The following is a 17,361-nucleotide window of genomic DNA, read 5'->3' on the forward strand; positions in this document are numbered from 1 at the left end:
GGTGGTTTTGTCTTATATACTCCATTATAAAGCGTTAAACAGTGACATCTAATCCTAAGACCTGAGTTGATCTAGTTGCATTGATGGAGAATTCATTTAAAATATTACAAAAGTCAATGCATTAAAGTTATTATTGAGGCTTATTTAAAATTCAGAGACCTGTCCAACCACCACGTGGTCCAAAAATCTGAGACCAAAATGCTTCCATTTTATTAGTTTAACACAAATGTTCATTACAAATCATATTGTCAGCATAAAAGTTTTCAGTGAAAAATTCACATGAATTTTAGCATTTTATAGTACTTGGTATGTCCCCCTTTTGCTTTAAAGTACAAAAAGCCCAGGTACTGTATAATCAACTAGATTTCCCAACATGCCATTCCTCTCATTTATCACGGTGGGTTCGGTACTGACCTGCTGAAGGCGGAAAACTACAGGAATTTTCTTATTGGAACAGGCGGCGATCAGATTGTCAGGAAGCAGCTGACTGGAAGACAAGAACTGGTCATCACGGCCTTGATCAATCAGAATATCAAGCTCAGGACCGGAATATGATTCAGCCAATACTGTAGCATCATACAGCTGTGGAGATGACAGAGGAACACAATTAAGACAAAGGGATTCCTGATGATGTAAAATGCAGTGTGCTACGGTAAAAAGATGTGACATAAGAAAAAATGATTATACACTGCTATACAGGTGCTGGTCATATAATTAGAATATCATCAAAAAGTTGATTTATTTCACTAATTCCATTCAAAAAGTGAAACTTGTATATTATATTCATTCATTACACACAGACTGATATATTTCAAATGTTTATTTCTTTTAATTTTGATGATTATAACTGACAACTAAGGAAAATCCCAAATTCAGTATCTCAGAAAATTAGAATATTGTGAAAAGGTTCAATATTGAAGACACCTGGTGCCACACTCTGATCAGCTAATTAACTCAAAACACCTGCAAAGGCCTTTAAATGGTCTCTCAGTCTAGTTCTGTAGGCTACACAATCATGGGGAAGACTGCTGACTTGACAGTTGTCCAAAAGACGACCATTGACACCTTGCACAAGGAGGGCAAGACACAAAAGGTCATTGCAAAAGAGGCTGGCTGTTCACAGAGCTCTGTGTCCAAGCACATTAATAGAGAGGCGAAGGGAAGGAAAAGATGTGGTAGAAAAAAGTGTACAAGCAATAGGGATAACCGCACACTGGAGAGGATTGTGAAACAAAACCCATTAAAAAATGTGGGGGAGATTCACAAAGAGTGGACTGCAGCTGGAGTCAGTGCTTCAAGAACCACTACGCACAGACGTATGCAAGACATGGGTTTCAGCTGTCGCATTCCTTGTGTCAAGCCACTCTTGAACAACAGACAGCGTCAGAAGCGTCTCGCCTGGGCTAAAGACAAAAAGGACTGAACTGCTGCTGAGTGGTCCAAAATTATGTTCTCTGATGAAAGTAAATTTTGCATTTCCTTTGGAAATCAGGGTCCCAGAGTCTGGAGAAAGAGAGGAGAGGCACACAATCCACGTTGCTTGAGGTCCAGTGTAAAGTTTCCACAGTCAGTAATGGTTTGGGGTGCCATGTCATCTGCTGGTGTTGGTCCACTGTGTTTTCTGAGGTCCAAGGTCAACGCAGCCGTATACCAGGAAGTTTTACCGCACTTCATGCTTCCTGCTGCTGACCAACTTTCTGGAGATGCAGATTTCATTTTCCAACAGGACTTGGCACCTGCACACAGTGCCAAAGCTACCAGTACCTGAACTATACACTGCTATATACACTACCATTCAGTTTTGAAAGAAGTCTCTTATTTTCACCACAGCTGAATTTATTTGATCACAAATACAGTAAAAACTGTAATATTGTGAAATATTATTACAATTTATAATAACCATTTTCTATTTTAATATTCTTTAAAGTTTAATTTATTTCTGTGATGGCAAAGCTGAATTTTAAGCATCATTACTCCTGTCTTCAGTGTCACATGATCCTTCAGAAATCATTCTAATATGCTGATTTGCTGCTCAAACATTTCTCATTTTTATCAATGTTGAAATCAGTTGTGCTGATTTATACTTTTTCAGGATTCTTTGATGAATAGAAAGTTCAAAAGAACAGCATTTTTTAAAATAAAAATATTCTGTATCAGTGTCACTTTTGATCAATTTAATCCACTCTTGATGAATGAAAGTATGAAGCAGTAAACTCTTACCTCCCAGGTGGACTTGTCAGGTCCAAGATAGCCAGAAAAAGCTTTCTGTCCCCATGCACATTGTATGGGGTTACAGATGGGCGCAAACGCTGACACTGACTGAAACAGGCAAATGCACAAAAGAACTAAAAAAATCATATAGAATATCTGATCTTCAAATAATTAAATGACAATTTATTGCATGTAATATGAAACGTGCCTTATATTTCCCAGGATTCTTAAGAGCACAAATGAGAGCTCCATGTCCCCCCATGGAGTGACCAGAAATGGACATTTTCTCTGGATCAGCAGGGAAGTTAGAATTAATCAGTCGTGGGAGCTGAGAACAAGAGAAAGAGGATGAAGATGAGTGCATGCGCCAGTGTTTAAGGTGTCAGTGTTATACTTCAGAGTATAACTTTCCTAGTGAATAACTAGGTTTTGGAACAGAGATAAAGTACACACCTCCTCGGTGACATACGAGTACATGCGGTAGTTGGTCTTCCAGGGCTCCTGGGTGGCATTGACGTAGAATCCTGCACCTGTCCCGAAGTCCCAGCTCTCCTCCTCTCCTTCAATGTTGCAGCCACCTGACGAGAGCAGAATCATCTCATTTTCTAAGCATGGGCTTGTGTGTAAATGAGGAAATTTTAGTGTTGGTTGACTTGAATATTTCTGATAGCAAAATAACAATAACCAGGGGTTCATCACTTTCTTACTGCAACAGTACAGACTTAAATGACATAATATTAGTTTACATTTGATTTATGCTTTAACTGGAATTTCTCCAAGCAGTGGAGTGACTGTCTGGTGGGAAACTCTAAACCCTGACCTAAACTGGGAAGTCACAATGCTATTTGATCCTCAGGGGAGACTCTTATTTGTTTATCTATATGTTGCAGTAATGTTCTGACTTTCCATGGGACCTCGGCCCCACAATCCACCCGTTTCCATAATTATTATGTTTTGGTCCATGTATCTCTAGGATTCAGCCGAGCAGAAATCATAATTATAGGGTGTAATCTCTCCAGAGGTGGACCAGCAAGACTCGAAACTGTAGTGGTGTGGTGTATAATAAATGTTCAGATGTTTACGTGGACTGGTGTCTGGAGCTACGACAATGATCCCATGTTCAGAAGCCGCCTGCTGGCTCCCTGCTTTAGTGATGAAGTTTTGCTCTGTGCATGTCAAACCTAGAAAACACAGTGTATGGTTAAATACATCTTTAGTACATTACTGGTATTGTATTATAGTTGGCTCTTTGACTAATAGCTTTTATTTCCTCTTTTGTTAGTCACTTTGAAAAGTATCAAAAGTATCTGCTAAGTATCAAAAGTATTTGTCCAATAAGACTAACAATGTGAACTAAATGTAGTATACTTCAGAATGCAGTATACAGAAATAGTAGTCATGCTCATTCACACGAACTGGCCTAGAAAAGAGAATAGAAATGAATTTAAGTACCTGAAAGCCAATATAACACTGGGCATTTGGAGCTCTCAGCCTTGGGAGGAAGGTAAATGGCGAACTTCATTTTACATTTTAACTCAGAGCTGGAAATAGAGTTTATGTTAAGATCAGTAAGGCGAATGTTTCATTCAGGCGTTTTAATTAAACTTACAGTCTCTCACCTGTCATGCTCGAACACTTTCTGATATCCATTGCAGCACTTATTAGAAGAAACTTGCGTCAGTGCCATTGCTCTGCTGAGAAAAATCAAGTTCGAGTTATGAAAGATCAGATTTCATTGATATATAGAATCACTTTGCACTCGCATGCAAACATATGCACAAACAACACTTCATGGTCTGACTTCAATACATGAAGGGTGATCGCTTTCAATCACGTTTCATGTATCTGGACACAATTTGAAGCTTGTCAAATAATTTCGTTAAACAATTAATTCATATCTAACGCTCCAGACTCATGGAGTCTGCGCATGCGCACTACAGTAACTGGCCTGCCAAACTCATACCACTGCTTGCAGGATCTGCAGAAAACGATCCAAAGAAGCGCCTCAGGACTCTTGAAATAACGCCAAAGGATACGCTACAGAAAGTTACGTTTAATTTAGCTCCCGTGTAACAGTCCTCTTCATGCAGGATAATGGCCTGGATATTATTTTGTAGCACTTACCTCTGCAGCTAAAGGATTCCAGAGTTCAGTGTCACGTCAGGGCTTGCGTAAGACGTAAAGTCACGCCCACTTACGTTCTTGGTCTGTGCTTCTACGTTTTAGTCATACAGGGGCGCTCGAGAGACGTCTTTCTGTCTGAAAGCGTATTAGTGACCGAACCTGTTAGTGTGCGCCCAAGAAATGACCTTAACAAACTTTATATTTGCAGTTCATGAACCCTTTAACTAATCTTTAAAATAGGGTGTTTGTTGTCCAAAAGTATGAATTAATTAAATATAGGCCTAAAGGTCTATCTATCTGTTTATAAATGCAAAGTAAACATGAGAATCCATCGGTATTTCTCTTAATGTGTACACTGCTGGTCTGAAAGTGTTAATGAATGTGAAAACTTGACATTGAAAGTGTAGCTTACATAACTGAACATGTTTGTGCCTTGTTAATTATGATATAATACAAAGTATAAACTTTAAATCTCATGATGTATAGTAAGTCGAGACTAAATTAGGACTTTGTTGTTCCCTGGTGCATACTGGTGCAATGGGTGGATTTTAAGATTGTTTTGGACGCTCATTCATTTGTAGTGATGTGCAGCTGCAAATGATACATCAGTGCCCTGCCTAATGGCATAATATACAGATGAAATGACATACTGTTACATCAGTTAATAACGCCTTTTTTCTGGCTCTACTAAAATCTTCATTTGTCCTTCATAATGACACTATCTGATTTCCTATGAAATTGAATTATTTGTCACCATATGCCCTAGCCGTCGCTTATCCTTATGTGCCATTAATGAACTTTATTGTTTTAGTGTCCTTCAGTTTAAACCGATTTCTGTTTCACCTTAAGTACTGCCATCATTTACAAAACGCTCAGCATGATTCAGTGCCTGCTTCCATTGCACTGCATGCTAAATATGATCAGTATGAAATGACTCCATGGAAACGTGTCACTTTGAGCATCTCAAACCAATAATCACATCCTTTCTAAAAACTAAATAAACAGTAATGAGCACATACAGCGGAAAATACATTAGTGTCCCCTGTTAAAGACAAATCGTAGGCTGTCCAGACAATTACCAGAGCATGGAACGGAATGCTTACTTAATTTAACTGCAGAAACACAGTGTACTGAAGAACAGAAAGAACACAATCAATCTCTCTCCATCAGCCATCTGTAAAGGCATTTTACCTTCAACATTTTTATTGGTTTTCTAATAAAGACCACAAAAAAAAAAAACATTTTAAAGAAAAGTCTTGCCTTATCTGGTAACATCATTAATCTTTTAAAAAATTAAGCATTCTAATATTTCCAAATTATTCCAAATTATTTAGGCCTAATAGAGAGTTGGACTTGTAACCCGAAGGTCATGGAGAAAATGTAAGGGAATGAACAGCGCTCTCTTCCACTCTCATTACTCACAACTGAAGTGCCCTTGAGCAAGGCACCCCAGCAAAAAAATGGCTGCCCACTACTCCAGTTGTGTATGTGTGTTCAGTACTCACTGCTGTGTGTGCACTTGGAAGGGAAAAATGCAGAGCACAAATTCCAAGTATGGGACACCATAATTGGTTCCACGTCACTTCACTTTTATTTATGCACTATTCTATGCCATTTTTTTAGTATAAATAATGTGAGAAGTGTGTTTGACACTGAAAATTCCAAAAAGACAACACTTCAAATACCCGTATGATGCACTTATTTAACAGAAAGTGCCGAACATTGAACACTTCATGCACTCAACTTTCAAGCTTTCCTCTGATGCTGGATTACAAAATAACCTGGTAACACTTCACAATAAGGTCCCATTAGCTAACATTAGTAAATGCATTACCTAAAATTAACTAACAATGAGCAATACATTTGCTACTGTTTGTATTTATCTTTATGTTACTTAATTTCATGTTAACTAATGTTAACAAACCTTATTGTAAAGTGTTACCAATAACCTTATAAAATTCATACACTAGAGTAGAGTGCATAATGCATAAGCGCATAATGTATAATACATCGTTTTTGGGACACAACAGTGGTACCACAATATAATACTCTTTCTGTACACTCTATAACACTCTTTATCTATTTAAGAGCCTTTATCTTTAGTAAAACTATATTGTTAATTGAGCATCACACATGCAGCATCAGCCAAGAGAAATCAAATACTTCCCTATATAGTATTCGAAAAACAGTACGCCAAAACAGTAGTACACTACCAGTCAAAAGTTTGGAAACATTACTATTTTTAATGTTTTTGAACAAAGTTTCTTATGCTCATTAAGGCTGCATTTATTTCATAATAAATACAGAAAAAACAATAATATTGTGAAATATTATTACAATTTAAAATTATGGTTTTCTATTTTAATATACTTTAAAATATAATTTATTTCTGTGATGCAAAGCTGAATTTTCAGCATCATTACTCCAGTCTTCAGTGTCACATGATCTTTCAGAAATCATTCTAATATGCTGATTTGATACTCAGTTATTATCAATGTTGAAAATAGTTGTGTTGCTTAATATTTTTTTGGAACCTGTGATACTTTTTTCAGGATTCATTGATGAATAAAAGGTTAAAAAAAGAACAGCATTTATTCAAAATATAAATCTTTTCTAACAATATAAATCTTTACTATCACTTTTTATCAATTTAACACATCCGTGCAGAATAAAAGTATTAATTTCTTTCAAAAAAAAAAAAAAAGAAAAAAAATTGCTGACCCCAAACTTTTGAACGGTAGTGTATATTGTTACAAAAGATTTCTATTTTAAATAAATGCTGATATTTTTTAACTTTTTATTCATCAAAGAATCCTGAAAAAGTATCACAGGTTCTAAAATAATATTAAGCAGCACAACTGTTTCCAACATTGATAATAAATCAGCATATTAGAATGATTTCTGAAGGATCATGTGACACTGAAGACTGGAGTAATGATGCTGACAATTCAGCTTTGCATCACAGAAATAAATTATATTTTAAAGTATATTAAAATAGAGAACCATAATTTAAAATTGTAATAATATTTCACAATATTATTGTTTTTTTCTGTATTTATTATGGAATAAATGCAGCCTTAATGAGCATAAGAGACTTCGTTCAAAAACATTAAATATAGTAATGTTTCCAAACTTTTGACTGGTAGTGTATGTCTGAATACATAGCATTCAAAAAACAGTTAGTGAAAAGTCCCTGGATGACCTACTAACTTAATGGTCATGAAGTCAATTCATATTCAAATATAGTACCTATTTATTAGTACGTGATTTCGTCTTTGGTTTCCAAAGGAACTTATGACTCCCACATAATATATGAATATGAAGTCTGTCTAGCTGAAAGGGAATTTGATCACACATCCACAGCTATGAATCATCACTAAGGTCTGAATGGATTACTGATTTGCAAAGCTTAATAATACTCTCAATGTTCGCATGTTAGATAAAAGGCAATATTAAGATGAAGTGAGCTGTAATCAACCCTTTGACACAATATTACTTTTTTAAACCAAGTTGTTTAGACTTTTTGTTACTAATTTAGCATTAGTACATACCGATAAAGCATGAAAGGAGTGAGATTTACAGCTAAGGTGACACATTCTTGCAACCTGATTTGATTTACAGCTATACATCAAAAGCAAGGCCAGTGATTTGTATGGAGTGCAAAAGAATATAGTCTAACCTTGTGATGGTTAAGCTGGATGCCCTTGTCCTACTTATCATATCTCAAGCTTTGCTTAACTGCTGCTAAATGGATCTCTTTTTATTATTTTTATATACGTTTATATTTATTTATTTTTATTGAATTTTATTCTTAATTTTATTAATGTATTGCTGCTATTTAACACACATCAAAACAGTTTTGGAGTTTTGTTTATTTTTAATCCTATTTATTTGATTGATTTTAAAATGATTGAATTTCATTTTCAATTCTATGTATTTCTTTTTAATTCTATTTATTTGCTATTTCACATACATCAAAGCTTTTGTGCAATTTTTTTATTAATTTGAAATAGAATTTATTATCTGTTTTAGATCATTAATTTTTAATACATGCACAATTAAAGCATCATTAAGATGTAAATTACCTGAAATGAAAATCTCTCTCTGTCCTAATTCTTTACTGATCACCAGAGGATAAGAATGCAACCAGAAAAAAAAGGAAATGACATGGTCACATGATTCATAGAAACTGTGAAGATCAGAACCGGCAAGGGACCTTTTCATCAATTCAGTAGATTTATTTCACACTGAGCGATGGCCTGCACTCCAGCAATTTCCAAATGCTCTGTTTTTGAAACTGAAAGCGTGTTATTTTCTTGGCACTCTCAAAAAAATACGAAGCAGTATGCAGAAACTGGCCAACTGGCCTTGAATGCACATAAATCTTCTGCAGATCTTTGATTTTAAGAACGTGCTCTAGAATTATGATGCTTTTATGGTGCAGTTTAGATTACAGCTGTAAAAACCAATAAAGTTTAGAAATTGTACACTAGCAGAGAAAGCAGAAGGTCAGACAAGCTGTGAAAACGTTACCGCTTGTACGTTCACCCTGGACAGAGTATATCACACATGGCAGTTTGCTATTAGAAAACGAATTTAGATATATCACCAACAGTATGAGAAACACGTATAATACATTTTTAAGTGCTCTTATGACATCTTTAAGTGGCCAAAACCACAGGAGATCACACAGCCCTGTCTTCAGCTATTATAACCAACACATTTATGTGCCTGCAGACCGTATTATTATTAATAGCAAAGTGTCACACTTGCTTATGTGTGAAAAATACACATGCATTAAATCGTTGATTAGCCAGCTGACTAGTTAATCATCCCATCAGGGAGATGATGCTATTATAACAGCTTTAAAAGAAGCTACGAAGGTCAGGCATCCTTAGTCAACAGGAAGCAGACGTTGCAATCTCTTGAAATCATCACTTCGGCCGGTGAAAAGCTCAACTGAGCTGAGTTTTACTGCCAATTTCTGGCTGGATCAGAGGCATCTGAGATCATTTCATCTACTACCTGTCAGTCTAAAAGCAATTTAACACGAGGTAAGAAAAGGAAAGGGAAGAGAAAAAGAAGATAAAAACAGAGGGATTTTGTTTATATATGGCCATAACGTATGGTGATTTTGGCATTTTAATTTCAGTAATCTTTCTCGCCTTTGCTCCTTGACTCGATCCTGCCCTCTTTTAATGAGTCTCCCATGTATCACGGAGGTGATTCATTAATTAGGATTACAGGCGTGATGTGACATATGTGAATAATTTAGCATCAGCTCGGAAGAGGGTTTAGGAGAACCCCAGAAAATACATGAAAGGAGTGTCAAACAGGGTTCATTCTTTACTCGAGTCTCTTATGCCAGCTTTCTCTCTCTTTCTCTCACACTCTCTCATTTTTGAACTGTGACAGTTGGCATTTCATGCTTAAAGTTCAAAGAACTTTGCATTGAGCCTGACTTTCCCATCTCTCTCTCAGATATAACTCTAGCCCTGGAGGATTGATACTCGTATTCGTCTAGGTGGGCGTAGTAGTTAGTTCTGGGTTAGATGAAGCCCTCCGGCACGAAGACTAAACTGTTTACAAAACGTTCTTTAATTGAATTGAATCACTCTATGTGTATGTTTCTGTGTGTAGGTGTGTGTTGGTACATGTGCATGTTTTGGGCCAGAAAATGAATGTATTAAAAAAAGCACCTTAAGGTTATTTAATTTTTAAAGAAAATGCCACCCACACGACTTCTGATTCCCAGAAGCTGCTGCTGCATCTTGCTGATTAGGAATCATGCAGGTGCCAGTCATATCATAAAAGCCTTCCTATATTTAGTATATATATATATATATATATTTACAGAGGTGATATAAATATGAATATTTTATCATCGGCTCAGAAGGTTTAGGATAGTGGTTTTCAACAAAGTGGTCTTAGAAAACTTATTAATTATAAAAAATAATGATTAATTATATAAACAACTAACTAAATTATTAAATATATTAAAACTTCTTAAAATGATGAAAACAAACATCAACACTTTTATTTTCTGTTAATAAAAAAAGTTTTAAAACAATGTTGTCAATGTTGTCATAATTACAGTAGAAATACCAGAGAAAATATCTTAGCCTCTATGGGGGCCCTTTGAGTCAAAAAGGTTAAGAAAATATATATAATAGAGAATTATATAGAAAATATCTTAGAGAAATATCTCATTAATTTCTCAGAGAAAATATCTTAGCCTCTATGGGGGCCCTTTGAGTCAAAAAGGTTAAGAAAATATATATATAATAGAGAATTATATAAATGTATACATTTACATATAGATTTTTGTTGTTGTTGTTGTTGTTGTTGTTCATTTTATTACATATTTAGAATTGTACTCAAGCAGTATTTAATTATTTTTATATTGCAGTTCCTTCCTTTACTATTGAAAACAACAACCAGTATTGTAGTTATACCAGATCAGAACATATTTTTTCATGTATTTGTTTATGTACCATGTCTATGTCTATGCCAAGTTTCTCGTGCAACTGCAAACATATTGTGATGATTCAGGCAGCTGGTCTGAGCCTGCAGGTGATTGGCAAATCACCCAGTGGCTGATGGAATGGGACTTTTTCTCACAACTGATTGTTTTACAGTGTACAAAAACATTCATTCGTATTCATGATTTTGTCAAGTAACTCAGTGGAGACCCGGCATAATGGAAATATTTTCCGTGTCTACTTCTGTTGGCTCAACAGAATGTCCAACTAGTAAAAACTAGTGTACAATAGTGATTATAGAGTCTGCGCTCTTCACTTTGATGTTCTTGTGAGGTTTAATGGAATCTCTGGCACATATTCAGCTATTACTCTTTTATTTTAGCTGTTAGAAGTACAGGATGGTTATGCAATTGAAAGGGCAGTACAAGCTGCTCCACTCTATCTGAGCTAACCGGAAGGCTAATTCATGATCACTTCTGAAATTGCATACTACATTTGGTTTAAAACTTACTTTGTGATCATTAAAAAAGTATGTTATGTATAGTATGAATGCGTGTTGTATGAATGAAATTCAGACGTACTACATCCGCCATGTTGTCATTGTCATGTGACCTACCGTGTCAATTGCGTTGCTTCACCGCCATTCATAAATCCTTTCCCGTGGCCTCATAGTAAAATGTCCATCAGATGCGCACTTCAGAGTCTCGACAAAAGTAGTCCCAGATAGCAACTTTGTGCCGGCTCAGATCCGGCCTACATCTGCCATGCGTGGTATGATGATCTTTGGCCACATGTGGTGTGGAATGATGGCACTTGGGCGGACCGCTCCTGTTTGCCAGATCTGAGCCACAAGCAGGCCAAAGCAATGCCACATGTCGGCCAAGAGCAAAGAAATAAACCAGAACTGGACCTTATCTGAGCCACAAAATCTTTATATATTATTTGTAGAATCATCTTAGCATTAACAAGCCTGCTAACAAGCAGAATCACTGAAGGAAAGAAGAGAACAGAAAAAAGAGACAAACAGAAATACAAGAGCTACAACTGACTTCAGCCACAGCCTTATATTAAATCAACTGAAGATAAAAGAAGACATTAAATCTCTCCAGATCTCAGCAGAGGAGGATTAAACTCCACAAACAGCATTACAGCTTCACATATTACTAACAGGATTGACTTTATTTCTGTCATTCATCTACAGAAGTTCTTATTGAGAATTAACAGAAGTTTAACGCTCATGTTGGTTTCATTTGAAGTCACTATAATGGTGATTGGTGTTTCCATTAGTTGTGCTCTTAACTCTTATAGTATGTTTTTCTTCTCTTACTGCTGTGACAGTGTGTTTGTTAAACATATTTGCATTAACAAAAAAGCTGAAATATGGTCAGATGATGTTTTTTGATGGTTTTTATAATTGTCACAAAACAGCCTGAATCACTGTGCTTATTTGAATGTAATAATTGTGTTATGCCATTAATACATTTGAGTTGTTTTACAGAGCTATATGATATCACTGTATTGCAGAAATCAAATAGATAACTGAAGACTTTTTATTAAAAAAAAAAAAAAAAATCATGAGCTAAAAACAGTAAACTTCACTGACAAACACAGATATGAAGATATGAGCAATCAGCGTATGAATCTCAACAATGGTGACAACAAAATATTCAATCAGAACTCTGGACATCACAAAAAGCTAATAAAAGACAGAACAAAAACCACAGCAAAAAATAAAAGCAAATAGTTAGAATTAAAGAAAATAATAGGACAATTCAGCTGCATCATTTATTCATGCTGTGACGCATTCTGGGAGTTTTGTACTATTGTTCCCAGCATGCAGTCGGTTTAATTTGTTTACAAGAAATTGTGTTAGCTGTGGTAAAAATAGCAAGGGAAAATGTGCTCAGGTGATGACAACTTGATGATGAAGAGGATGCCATCATCTAGTGGTCTAACTTTTTTTTTTTTTGATCATGTAGATGTAATGCAGTTAATTTCAACTTAATAATAGTCTGTTATAGAATGCATTGCAGCATGAAGCATGTCAGCACTGTTAAGATTAATATTTTGGTGTCTGAGTGAGTCTAACAGGTAGTGTACAATATAGAATTACAGTCTTGTTATAATTATATAACTTGAATAAATCCTAGATGACACCAACCAGCTAATGACTATATTTTTATCTAGTAGACAACATCATCAGCTTCTCTTTCCACAACAAATACAATCACAGCAGTCAAACTCAAACTGCACAACTAAAGCAAATACTGACCACCATAATGGTGATTGAAATTAAGTCAATTGTTTAGTCAAAAGTGAAGCTGGTAATGCTGTTTGTGTTGTTTAATCCTCCTCTGCTGAGATCTTGAAAGATTTAATTCATGCGATAAGATTTGGTACTGCATATTTATAAAATTATTGAACATATAAGCCAGTGGTCTCAAACTCAGTTCCTGGAGGGCCACAGACCTGCAGAGTTTAGCTCCAACCAGCTCCAACTCACACCTGCTTGGAAGTTTCTAGTAATCCTGAAGACCTCGATTAGCTGGATCAGGTGTGTTTGACTAATGTTGAAATGAAACTGCACAGAGCTATGGCTCTCCAGGAATTGAGTTTGAGAACACTGATATAAGCAGTACAAACACAAACTGCAATATATAAAGCATTATACCTTTTATATTTTGTGAATTTTAACATTACATGTTTTAAATATTCAGTTAACAATAGCACAAGCACACCCACATGTACTGAACCATTGACCTAAAAGCCAATCAAATCTTTTATTTCTTTGCATAAAAAATATACATTTGTAAGTATTTCAGGCTAACCAGAGGCTCTACTCTTCAGCACAATGGTAACCCCAAAAACTCAGATTAAATTGTCTGGTTGGAAAGATGCTTCAGAAGATGCCTGCAGCTGTCAACCTGAAGCTTTCACCTGCACACCCACTGAAGCTAAGCAGGGTTGAGCCCGGACTATATCTGGATGGGAGACCTCCTGGTAGACCGGGTAGCTGCAGGAAGAGGTGTTAGAGAGGCCAGCAGGTCTGATCAACCTGTGGCCTAAGTGGGTCCTAACGCCCCAGTACAGTCGCAATAAGCTGTACTGTGTAAAGGGTTAAAATAAACCTCAGAAAATAAGGGGTGTAACCCTTGTGTAAAATAATCCATACAGCACATAACATACTGCCCAACGCCCCAGTACAGTCGCCATAAACTGTACTGAATAAAGGGTTAAAATAAACCTCAGAAAATAAGGGGTGTAACCCTGGGGCAAAAATAATCCCTACATCACATCCATGCAGTTAGTTAGTTAGCTAGTTTCACACATTCTTACAACTTAATCTTTTTTTTTTTTTTTCCAGAAGTCTCATATTTGATCAAAATACAGAAAAACAGTAATATTGTGAAATATTATTACAATTTAAAATAATGGTTTTAAAATATACTTTAAAATATTATTTATTTCTGTGATGCAAAGTGTCATATGATCCTTAAGAAATTATTCTAATAGGCTGATTTATTATCAGTGTTAGAAACAGTTGTGTGGCTTACAGTGGCATAACTTAAACTTTAAAAAGTGGGCGGAACAGGAGTGTGTGGGGGGGGGGGTGTATTTTAATTGTATCATTACAATAATAAATAAACAAAATTTATTGACATAGACCTCGTGTTTAATATGATAGTTTAGTCCTTACATCTACTATAATAGAATATATTGTTAGTCTCTATTGTTAGAGTATTTACAAGAGCCAATAAATACTTTGATCCGCCAAAATTACTTAATTGTTTAGATGGATGAGGGGTAGAATTTTTGTTCAGCATGCCAGAGGTTCAGGGTTCTAATCCGCCCTCGTGTTATTTATTTTATTTTTTTCCTCATTAAAACCAAAGATGTTCATCAGTGATTGTATATTAAGAGCAGGAACACGTTTATGTGCATTTTGTTTTGTGACCGAACGAATAGTCTCTGGCCGCAACAGCGATAGACTGAAGCGTTCTTCGTGTGAAGACTGCGCAGTGTGCACGAGCACCAAGAGAACTCTGTTTGCGCCACTGATAACAGCGGAAATAGGCACTCAAAACAAAAACAACACATCCCAGCGACAGATCGCCTATTATTTAACAGAAACGAACGAATTGCTAATCAACTAAAGATGTTTCTTTTGTATTAGCCTATACATTCGTGCCGCGAGATGTTTCAAAAAGTGGTGGGGACTTGTCCCACCCGTAAATTACGCCTATGGTTGGTTAGTATTTTTTGGAACCTCTGTGATACATTTTTCAGGATTCATTGATGAATAAAAGGTTAAAAAGAACAGAATTTATTCAAAATAGAAACCATTTCTTACAATATAAACCTTTACCACCACTTGTTATAAGTTTAACTTAGTTTGACAGTTGGCGGAAAGTTAACTTGTTGTCGAGTGGTAACGCGTTAGGCAACAGTGTTATTAATGACACGGGTTCAAATCCCGAACAAACATGGGCTATTGAGATGTGTGTGTCATGCAGAACACTTTTATTTTTTTACACCATCATTTTTTTGCTTACATTTATAGGCTCTAATTTTTCATATAAGTGCATAATGTTCCAGCTATTTGAAAGCCTACAGTTACAGTGAAATAATGCTGTGATGGCAGACAAAACGCTTGAAACTACATTTAACAATTCACTGATGTACTTTAACAGGTCAGGCATGCACATTAAAACATTTATTCCTGTAAAACACAGAGCTCTGTGCATAACATGCAGAAAAATAATGTGTCCATGAATTAAGAAACTGTTGATCATATTTGTTTATTAAACCGTTTCTTTGTAAATTAATTAAGAAATTGTTGATCACTTTTTATTAAATCGTTCCTTTGTAAATGAATTAAGGACCTGTTGATCACTTTTTATTAAAATGTTTCTTTGTAGCCTAGTAAAAATGTGAGAACATTGTTAGGCTATTAATTCGTTCTTATGATTTTAAAAACGAAGAAACTAAAAAATCGGCTAAAAGGTAGCCACAGTTTAAATACAGTGGAATTAAAACGCAGGGACGAAATATCCCAATAAAACGTCCTCATGTTTCGAATGATTAATAGCCTAAAACATACATTTTTTCCCCGCATGTCAGAACAGGGCTCTGTAAATTGGCCTAAACAAACACGGGCCTATATAAAGTCCTGGGATAGTTAAACTTATTAATTATTGCAGGTTTGAATAGAGAGATCAGTGTTTGTATTCCCTGTGTCTGGGATGTAAAATTAAGTTGCAGTAACCTTATTAAAGAGGATAATATGAATGCATTCATAATTCAGAAAGAAATTATCCAGAAAGTTTTTTTAATTTTTTTTTTTAACACGACTAGAAGGATCCCAGGATCCCTGTGAAATTTAGGCTAATTATTGGGTTGAAAATGTTCATGGTGAATGTGGGAAGTGTCTGCAGTCTGCTGACAAAGAACATTTCTGTACCATTTCGTTTTGCCTGGGAAAAGCTGGCATAGTAAAACGGAGTAAATCTGATCAAGCAATGCATCCAATTCTGTTTGAATTGTTCAGTCATTGAATAATGAAATATTTAACAATTAATAAACTTTTATGACAAAAATACTTCGACATGTAAATAAAATAAGGCTTCATTATCTACACACTTTAAAATATTAGGCTACTGTCTAGAATAGCAATTTAAGTCTGAATTGTTCTTTTGCGACTTCTCTTGTTTTTAGTCAGTCTCCGATGCTCAGATATCGGGGTTGAGAGAGTTATTAGCTTCACGGTGGGAGTGCAGGACAAAAGGTGTAAATAGCGTGTCGGCGAGGGAGACACAGAAACCTGCTGAAAAAGATCCAGCGCGTCGACGAGAGAGACGAAAATAAAAACTTATGTTTTTACCTTGTTGCTTGTACTATTTTTATTTTGCACTGTTTTAATTGTACAGAGCAACTTATTTGGCAATACAAATGTAAAATGTCGCAAGAATAAGATTTTGTATTCCTCATTTTACATAAAATTGCACAGGGAATAAACATAATAAATAAATAGGCTACTGTCCCGAGTCTTTACCTTGAAAATCAAGCAATAGGCTATAGCCTTAGTAGGCTATTATTCTTTTATTTTTTAGTTGGATCTGTTCCTATCAAATGTTTGAAAACGATTGTTTAATGTTTTAGAAAGATGTCTCTTCCGCTCACCAAAGTATTTATTTATTAAAAAATGCAGTAAAAACAGTAATATTATGAAACAAAACTTGCCATCACTGAAATCTCATAACTGAATTAAACAGACGTCACTGAAATCTCGTAACCGAATAAAGGCGACCATCATTAAAATCTTGTAATGGAACAAAACTGACCACCATTGAAATCTCATAACGAAACAAAACCGACAGTCTTTGAAATCTCATAAAAGGACAAAAGAACAAAACTGAGCGTCACAGAAATCTCGTAACAGAACAAAACCGACTATCACTGAAATCTCGTAATGGAACAAAACCAACTGTAAATAAAATTTCGTAAAAAAACAAAACCATATTGAGATCTTGTAACTGAACAAATG

At 35.5% G+C, this 17,361-nt stretch overlaps 1 protein-coding gene across 4 annotated transcripts in view; it reads right to left on the minus strand.

The window, feature by feature from the left end:
* esd (esterase D/formylglutathione hydrolase) overlaps window positions 1-4,424 on the minus strand; it is a 4,768-nt gene extending 344 nt beyond the window's left edge. The window contains exons 1-8 of one of the 4 annotated variants that reach the window (XM_051906431.1): window positions 4,336-4,424; window positions 3,831-3,902; window positions 3,664-3,752; window positions 3,294-3,392; window positions 2,665-2,789; window positions 2,420-2,539; window positions 2,221-2,319; window positions 415-582 (exon numbers count right to left, since the gene is read on the minus strand). In XM_051906431.1, coding sequence (XP_051762391.1) covers window positions 415-582; window positions 2,221-2,319; window positions 2,420-2,539; window positions 2,665-2,789; window positions 3,294-3,392; window positions 3,664-3,752; window positions 3,831-3,898 — 768 coding nt within the window. In that variant the 5' untranslated portion in view covers window positions 3,899-3,902; window positions 4,336-4,424. The other 3 variants (XM_051906430.1, XM_051906432.1, XM_051906433.1) reach the window with 3 other exon arrangements.
* Between the last annotated feature and the right edge of the window lie 12,937 nt (window positions 4,425-17,361).

The sequence above is a fragment of the Ctenopharyngodon idella genome, chromosome 9 (assembly GCF_019924925.1).
Source record: "Ctenopharyngodon idella isolate HZGC_01 chromosome 9, HZGC01, whole genome shotgun sequence".
NCBI lineage: Eukaryota > Metazoa > Chordata > Actinopteri > Cypriniformes > Xenocyprididae > Ctenopharyngodon > Ctenopharyngodon idella.